Source organism: Eurytemora carolleeae, unplaced genomic scaffold (genome assembly GCF_000591075.1).
Source record: "Eurytemora carolleeae unplaced genomic scaffold, Eaff_2.0 scaffold586, whole genome shotgun sequence".
Classification (NCBI taxonomy): Eukaryota; Metazoa; Arthropoda; class Copepoda; order Calanoida; family Temoridae; genus Eurytemora; species Eurytemora carolleeae.
This window is the reverse complement of record NW_019397190.1, coordinates 194714-204029: the sequence shown is the minus strand read 5'-3', so window position 1 is coordinate 204029 and position 9316 is coordinate 194714. Positions and strand designations below refer to the sequence as shown.

Genomic DNA, 9316 nt, shown 5'->3' with positions numbered 1-9316 from the left:
TTTGAAAAATTAATTCTAAATTGATGTTCGTTCTTGATGCAATTTGTTGTCGAAGAAATATTTTGACATTCTAAATGTTTAGGCAAAGATTTTTCGTAAACTATAATAATACTTATTTAAATGTTATTTTTTGTCTCCTGAAAAATTGTAAATTTAACGAAAATTATCCGTTTTGGTAATCATTCTTGGAAGAGTCTTTAATAGACCCTGTATTATCTTCTTCTTATTCTAATAAGCTTCCATTTATTTCAATCCTGTAACAATCAGTTTAATGTTTCAGATTCTAAAATGTTAGAATTCTTGGGGACGATATGGAGTTATGTAGACCCTAACAATACAGGATCTAATCTACTCCATTTCTTTAAAGGGTCCTTTGCCTCGACATTCCTCGTCGGACTTTTTGTATTTATTCTTGTCCAGAAATATCTAGAAAGTCGTCAAGATAATAAGACTCCCGAGGATAACTATTTCGCCGAGAAAGAAATCCGCGAAAAAGTTCAAAATGCGCCAAAGAACGACACAGATGGATGCCAAAGTGGTGGCGGCAGCTGTTGCCAGGGCACCGGTGATGGTAAATGTAGTAAATCCACGAAAGCTGTTGGATTACCTGATAAAGTTGTAGTTCTGTACGGTACTACAACTGGTAATTCTAGAAAGTTCGCTGAACAGTTGACAGAGAAACTTAATGGAAAAGGTGGAAATTGTACAGTATATCTAGATTGTTCTTAGTACTACTTATTCCCGGTGCGGGGGGGGCGGGACTTTGATGATGTGGGGGGGGGCGGAGTTGAAAAATTTTCATCAAAAGGGAAGTTTGCCATCCTAAAATTTTCTCTGAAAATCAATTTTTTCTCCAATTAAGCAACCACAAAAAATCATATAAACAATTCGCGCGAAGTGCGCACACCTTTAAGAGTTTTATAACTGATGGGGGGGGGGGGGGAAATTATTTCTAGAGAATAGAACCCCCCCCCATATTTAATGTGCACTTTTTCCCTAGAAACTTTATGACTGAACATATACATTGGCACTATACATTTTAATTATCTTTGCCGTTAATAATTGGGATAAAAAACTGAACAATTGACCTAATGAAGGGGTAACTACTACACCTGTGATACACCAAGACTGTGCGCAGTACAGTACAATGATTGAGGAAGACTTCAAAAAGCTGGCAGCAGAGGGAGCTCTTGTGGTAAGAACTCCTACTTAAGTATTTAAGGGAAGGCTTCCAAATCCCACTTGATTCTGCACCGTAAATATCAGACCATGAAGTCAGAATTCTGGTGTTTTGAAACTCGGGACTAAGCAATGATCTACGGATTCATTTTAACAAAAAAAATTTATTCCTCGTCGATATCCACTGATTGTCTTACACTGCAGAAATAACTTTTATTGCCGGATAAAACATTGATCCTTTAATTTGTAAGAGTCCACATTGGATAGCAAGATCAAGCGTTCAAGATAACCAAAATACAAACAATATTTCCGACCTCAGAACGTTTTAACTTCTAAGCTTGAGCATCTTATTCTTGTAATAGTTTCTTGCTTTAACTGCAACAGTTTTTTATCTTCCAGATTATTCTGATATCCACGTATACGGATATATTCCTAGATTATTCTCATATCCACGTATACGAATATATTTCTAGATTATTCTCATATCCACGTATACGAATATATTTATAGATTATTCTCATATCCACGTATACGGATATATTCCTAGATTATTCTCATATCCACGTTTACGAATATATTCCTAGATTATTCTCATATCCACGTATACAAATATATTTATAGATTATTCTCATATCCACGTATACCAATATATTTATAGATTATTGTGATATCCACGTATACGAATATATTTATAGATTATTCTGATATCCACGTATACAAATATATTTATAGATTATTCTCATATCCACGTATACCAATATATTTCTAGATTATTCTCATATCCACGTATACGGATATATTCCTAGATTATTCTCATATCCACGTATACAAATATATTTATAGATTATTCTGATATCCACGTATATATTCGTAATATATTTATAGATTATTCTGATATCCACGTATACCAATATATTTCTAGAGTATTCTGATATCCACGTATACAAATATATTTCTAGATTATTCTGATATCCACGTATACGGATATATTCCTAGATTATTCTCATATCCACGTATACAAATATATTTATAGATTATTCTCATATCCACGTATACCAATATATTTCTAGATTATTCTCATCGTGTATACCAATATATTTCTAGATTATTCTGATATCCACGTATACGAATATATTTCTATATTATTCTCATATCCACGTATACCAATATATTCCTATATTATTCTCATATCCACGTATACAAATATATTTATAGATTATTCTCATATCCACGTATACCAATATATTTCTAGATTATTCTCATCGCGTATACCAATATATTTCTAGATTATTCTCATATCCACGTATACGAATATATTTCTAGATTATTCTCATATCCACGTATTCGGATTTAATTCTATAGATTGTTTTGATATCCACGTATACGAATAGATTTCTAGATTATTCTGATATCCAAGTATACGAATATATTCCTAGATTATTCTCATATCCACGTATACTAATATATTTCTAGATTATTCTGATATCCACGTATTCGGATTTAATTCTATAGATTATTTTGATATTCACGTATACTGACATATTTCTAGATTATTCTTTAATACCCACGTTTATGGATATATTTCTAGATTATTCTGATATCCACGTATACGGACGGAACCCCTCCTGAGTCAAGTTCCTGGTTCTACACCTGGTTTAAGGATTATGCTCATGATTTTAGAGTCAACAGATCAGTATTTAAAGGTTCTAATTTCTCATTTATTTGTTAAATGCGTTTTCTTGTATTTTCGGGAGTCCCCCCCCCCCCCTCTCCCTTTCTTTAAGCCATTAAGTACCCCCCCCCCTCCGAAAAAAAACTAAGGTTTGATAAAAATGTAGATTGTTTAAACTTCTTACAATTATGTATGCGTTTTTATTTTCCGTCCTTGCAAATTTTTAAGAATTACAAATTGAGTTTATGAATCGACTAGGTTAATTCGGAGTCCTTTCTTTTTAAATTGCCAAATCATATTATCAACCTTTTTCAAAAAAAGGAATTTAATACCTCCATATTGTTTTTTTCCACAATTTTTGTTTGAATTAATATTCAAGTCATCTTGTCAGCATGATCCAATGTTTAATTTATATTTTAGTTTTTCTTAAATCTAATATTTTGATATTTAAGATTTGAAGTTTTGCATATTTGGGCTTGGAAACTCTCTTTACGCAGAGAATTTCAATAGTGTAGCAAAGGATTTGGATTCATTTATGCACCTGCTGTCAGCACAAAGGTATTAAGTTTAATTTAATTTAATTTAATTTAATTTAATTCAATTCAATTCAATTCAATTCAATTTAATTCAATTCAATTCAATTCAATTCAATTCAATTCAATTCAATTCAATTCAATTCAATTCAATTCAATTCAATTCAATTCAATTCAATTCAATTCAGTTTAGTTTAGTTTAGTTTAGTTTAGTTTAGTTTAATTTTATTTTATTTAATTTAATAATAACGTAGAAATTGATATTGAAGTTAAATATTGCTAGTTTTTTTTGCCTTTTTGCATCTTTGAATAATATTAAATGAATGTAAAGCCACAATTTGCCAGCTTTAATACTTGACAAATTTAACAATTTTCTTTAAAATTCTGTAACAAAAACAAGTCTTTTATATCGCTAGACAGAACTGCTGGAAATTCTGCAACCCTTCTTTAAAATTCTGTAACCAAAAAAACAAGTCCTTTACATCGCTAGACAGAACTACTGGAAATTCTGCAACCCTTCTTGAAAATTCTGTAACCAAAAAAACAAGTCCTTTACATCGCTAGACAGAACTGCTGGAAATTCTGCAACCCTTCTTTAAAATTCTGTAACCAATAAAAAACAAGTCCTTTATATCGCTAGACAGAACTGCTAGAAATTCTGCAACCCTTCTTAAAATTCTGTAACCAAAAAAAGACAAGTCCTTTATATCGCTTGACACAACTACTGGAAATTCTGCAACCCTTCTTTAAAATTTTGTAACAAAATAAAATAAGTCCTTTATATCGCTTGACAGAACTACTAGAAATTCTGCAACCCTTCTGGAAAATTCTGTAACAAACAAACAAGTCCTCTATATCGCTAGACAGAGAACTGCTAGAAATCTTATGCAACCTTTCTTTAAAATTTTGTTACAAAATAAAATAAGTCCTTTATATCGCTTGACAGAACTACTAGAAATTCTGCAACCCTTCTGGAAAATTCTGTAACCAAAAACAAGTCCTTTATATCGCTAAAGTCACAGAACTGATAGAAATTCTGCAACCTTTCTTTAAAATAACTGAACTTTTTTTTTGAGTTTCTCTCCATCTTAAAAAACAAAAACAAAAAAGTGTCATGTTCGATTCACAACAGCATCTTTAAAAGCTTTGTCTGATCAAGTAGGAATTAGATATCTATGTTATTGTTTTTAAAACTGTTAAATTTCATTTGTAGTTTCTCGTCAAAAGTGAATTTCTTGCTTCAGAAACAATGGAGAATTTATCAGAATAAATACTCAAACCAAAAATACGGCATTATCTTCAATATATTTATCAGATTTAAATGTAAAGTCATGTTGAATTAAGACAACAGTCTCCTTAAATTTCTAAAAATTGTTTTTTTTACATTTTTTTATGAATTTTTATAAATTGAGTTAATACAGTTAATACAGAAAAATTCTAATTTGATTATTCTCGTCATCCTCTCCTTCGTATATAATTTTCTTCTGATAATTTTGAAAAAAAAATATTTTTTGTCGAAACAAGTATTTTTTTTAAGTTTTGGAAATTGTTAATCTTGGTTCATCTGTTTAGGTTTCTTCCCTTGTGTCTCGGAGATGAAAACGTGCTTGAGAGTAAGAATGGAAGTATTGAGAAGGATTTTCAGGAATTAAGAAAATATAATTTTAATTAATACTGAAAAGAACTCTTGGGTCATTTGAATTATTTCGTGGACAACCCCATTAAAAACTTATTTTTTGCAATTATATTACCATTGTATTTTGCACTAGCTTGTGAACCCAGCCTTGTTTGGAAAACATTTTAAACTAAGCTAAGAACATTCCCGTGGTTCTACCAAGTTCTCCAATCAAAAGTTGAGACAAATCGGTCTATGGGTGGGTACTCGAACTATGATCGGACATCTTAACAAGCCAACAAACAAATATCAATTTAAGATTTTGTAAAATTTAATTTTAAATTTTCGAATTCTGAAGAGCTGGAGCGAAGAGGTTGAGAACAAGATATCGAGGAATAAAACTTGTTCTAATTTTAATTTTCCATTCTGAAGTCATAATTAATAGTTTTTTTAAAATAAAAACACTTTTTACTCTTGGCTCTTAATAATTGTATTATACACAGAAAATTGATATGCCTTGAATAGTGTTAAAGCTTATTCTAGCATGCGAAGACTGGAACTGGGGGCCGAACATTTTATGTTTTTTAATCCTGAAAGTAAACTTTGCCTTAAAATATGCCATCACTGTGCTCAATAATATCCAGAAAATATGTCATCTCTGTGCTCAATAATATCCAGAAAATATGTCATCACTGTGCTCAATAATATCCAGAAAATATGCCATCTCTGTGCTCAATAATATCCAGAAAATATGCCATCTCTGTGCTCAATGATATCCAGAAAATTGTCTTCGGCTTTAACATAATTTGTGCAAAGTACTGTTTGAACGTTTGAACATTTTTATTGAATTTCTCAGGTCTATGATTGAACCTAGCACTGACCTCTCACCCGAGGTATCAGACGAGGACAGTATTTCAGCCTCGGAGGGTGAGGAGGAGGATGAGGACGAGGATGCAGATGATGGATTGGTTGATCTAGAGGATCTGGGGAAGGTTATGAAGAAAAGAAAGAACCCTGAATCTGTTGGTCAGCCAAAGGTAAGCATGAAAAAATACAACTTCAAAATTAAAACTCATTTCATTCGTTAAAAAGCTATCTGTCCTCCAACTTTTCTTGTATGCAGTTTTATAGATTTCTGGTTTATGGAAAAGGAAGACGACATTTCAGCAAATTTATTTGTGTTTGATGTAATAAATCAAATGTTTTCACTAATAGCTTGAAATTCAAACTATTAAGTGGGATGGGTCTGTGCACACTGCACAATTATTATTACTCTCCACTTAACCCACTATTTCTTCGGTGAGAGTAAGTTGGAAGTGGCTGCAGTATACTGTAGTTGAGAGTGCAATGTTTCATTTTTATTCTAACATTTTAAATAATAACTAAGTAATAGTAGTATGCAGTACTTTTCATAACGTCAGTTATTTTGTTAAAATCATATTAAGTCTAACAGTCGTCTTCGTATTCCACAGTTTTATGGGTCTGTGCTAAAAACTTATGAAGAATTACTTTATTTCATTGTTTATGTGGTCCTAGAGAACAAAATCTGATTTGATCTTGTAATTGTAGGAGATGGTAACAGATCAACTACGTAAGAGTTTAACTAAACAAGGATATAAGATTATTGGATCTCACTCAGGAGTTAAACTTTGCAGGTAGACATCAATCATCGCTGTAAAGGGACTGTAAGCTTAATTACAAGTGACCCTCAATGTCCGATAAGCAATGTTACCCCTGAAACCATATTTTGATCAAAATTGTGGAAGAAAGTGTTAGTTTCTGTGAGTTTCTCCATTGCTTCTTTAACTAGAGCAATGTGCCAGTCATTTTCGCGGAGAACCCGTAAATGGAAATAAACAGTTTGAAGTTACAAAAACGTTGATATCTATTTCATACTTGATAAGATAAATCTTTTAAGGTTACCTTTGTAAATAGGGCATTGTCATCTTTGCATGGAGGGTCTCTAGAAATTACGCTTACAGACCCTTTATTCTACTTGTAATCCTACCACGACATCGGGGTCTTATCGGGTTGAAATATCAGACATATCATAAAAGTTTTACTTTTATAAAATGTAAAGTTCAGTTGACTTTACAGATGTGTGATATTAATTTTTTCCTGTACTTGATAATTAATAATTAAACCAAAGCTTCGTTTCTAAGAAATATCTGAGTACGTTTCTTGGCTGAATAAGGTCGGTGCTATTGACTTAAAGGGACAATTGTTTTGTCCGCTAAATTTCTCACCCTAGAATCTTATCTGATAGATAGATAATTAGGACATCACAATCAGAGACGTCCTTTGGTCTACTTTTGTAGTGTCCACAAGAAACTGCCGCTGAGGAACATTCAGTAGTTCTTTAATTCTTCGCTAGATGTAGTTAATGTATTCTAGATGGACCAAGGCAATGTTGCGAGGTAGAGGAGGATGTTATAAACATACTTTCTATGGTATTGAGTCTCATCGTTGTATGGAAACTACTCCTAGCCTAGGTAAGCTTCAAGTAGGAGGGTAAGGAAATGTTAGTTGATCCCTATTATGATCTTGATCCCTTATATTATGATCCCTTGATCCCTAAGATGATGATATCTTGATCCTTAAGATTCATTCCTTGATCCCTGAGATCCCTTGATGATAAGATGATGATTTTGATCTTGATTCCTAAGATTATGATCCTCTGATCCCTGAGATGGTTATCCCTTGATCCCTAATATGGTGATCCAATGATCCCTGAGGTGATGTTTCCTTGATCCTTAAGTTGATGATCCCTTTATTTTTTAGATTAAAATCCCTTTATTGAATGGATTGATATCCCTTGTTCCCTAAGATTATGATTCCTTCATTCATTCATCCCTAGATCCTTCAAGTTCATTCTTTGATCCTTAAGATGGTGATCCATTTATCCCTGAGATGATAATTCCTTGATTAATAAGATGATGATCCCTTGCTTTCGAAGATAATGATCCCTTGATTCCAAAGATGATGATCCCATAATTCCTAAGATGATGAGCTCTTGATCCTTAACATTCATCACTAGATCCTTAAGATTCATCTTTTGATCCCTTGATACCTGAAATGATAATCCCTTGATCCCTGAGATGATAATCCCTTGATCCCTGAGATGATGATTCCTTGATCCCTTGCTTCCCAAGACTATGATTCATTGATTCCTTGATCTTATTGAATGGATTAAGATCCCTTGCTCCCTAAGATGATGATATCCTTAAAATTCATCCCTTGATCCCTAAGATGGTGATCCCTTTATTCCTGAGATGATAATCCCTTGATTGATAAAATAATAATCCCTTAATTGATAATCCCTTGAACCTTAAGATGAAGATCCCTTGATCTCTGATCCCTTAGATGAAGATCCCTTAGATGATGAGTCCTTCTTACTCTTTAAGATAATAATCCATTGATCCCTAAGATGGTTTTCCTTTTTTCCGAAGGGGATGATTTTTGATGAATACAAATAAAAAAATAAATCATATATTTGGATTTTGGATAGACTTAATTTTTTTGGCATTTTTAGTGCGTATTCTAACATGTTCAAACAAAACCAAAAAAATATAATTACACATCCAAATATAATCATTGCGTAATTATAATGAATGCATTTATATACATAATCAAAAAATACAATATAAAATGTGCAGTGTTTATAATGGAAACAAAACTTATAGATGCTAAATCAAACATATTTTTTATTGAAGAGTTTAAGTATTTAAATATTTATTTAATAATTTGTTAACTTACTAACATCTGCATTATAACTTTATTGCAAAAAAAAAATCAAATTTTTTTCGCTTTTAGCATGTGCAAATAAATGCGTATTCTGTTGGAGACATCACTCCAACCCTGTTGGAACAGAATGGAGGTGGAAGATGGATGATGCAGAGATGATCTTGAATGGAGCACTGGAGAATCATTATAAGATGATTAATGAGTTTAAAGGAGTGCCTGGTGTACTTCCGGAGAAATTAGCTGAAGGGATGCAGGTAGGTGCCTGGGATGGAATTTAAAGAATTTGAACCGTGGTTTAAATCCGCCAAAACCCGGTTTAAATTAAGCGCTGGCTTGAATCTTGAAACATTTGATACAATTTTAAGTGGAACCAACCATATTTAAACCGCGGCTTAAATTTAAACCGCCACTCAAATTCTATAAATTCGGCCACTGGTACAGTGTCTTGACCTATCTTGATACATCGACCATCACCACAGATTCATTTTCCTCAAAATATTTTAACCATAGTGTCCTCGGGGACCTAGACGCTCAGTGCCCCAACTAAAAGTTCATTTTTAACCTTCCCCCCCC

At 32.5% G+C, this 9316-nt stretch overlaps 1 protein-coding gene across 1 annotated transcript in view; it reads left to right on the top strand.

Annotated features, from left to right (window-relative positions):
- The first annotated feature begins 257 nt into the window (after positions 1-257).
- LOC111712626 (S-adenosyl-L-methionine-dependent tRNA 4-demethylwyosine synthase) overlaps positions 258-9316 on the top strand; it is a 16501-nt gene continuing 7442 nt past the window's right edge. Inside the window, exons 1-10 of the mRNA XM_023487303.1 lie at positions 258-694; positions 1098-1195; positions 2768-2882; positions 3304-3409; positions 4957-5029; positions 5358-5392; positions 5856-6036; positions 6569-6654; positions 7394-7491; positions 8813-8997. Coding sequence (XP_023343071.1) covers positions 289-694; positions 1098-1195; positions 2768-2882; positions 3304-3409; positions 4957-5029; positions 5358-5392; positions 5856-6036; positions 6569-6654; positions 7394-7491; positions 8813-8997 — 1383 coding nt within the window. The 5' untranslated portion in view covers positions 258-288. The remainder of the gene's footprint in view (positions 695-1097; positions 1196-2767; positions 2883-3303; positions 3410-4956; positions 5030-5357; positions 5393-5855; positions 6037-6568; positions 6655-7393; positions 7492-8812; positions 8998-9316) is intronic.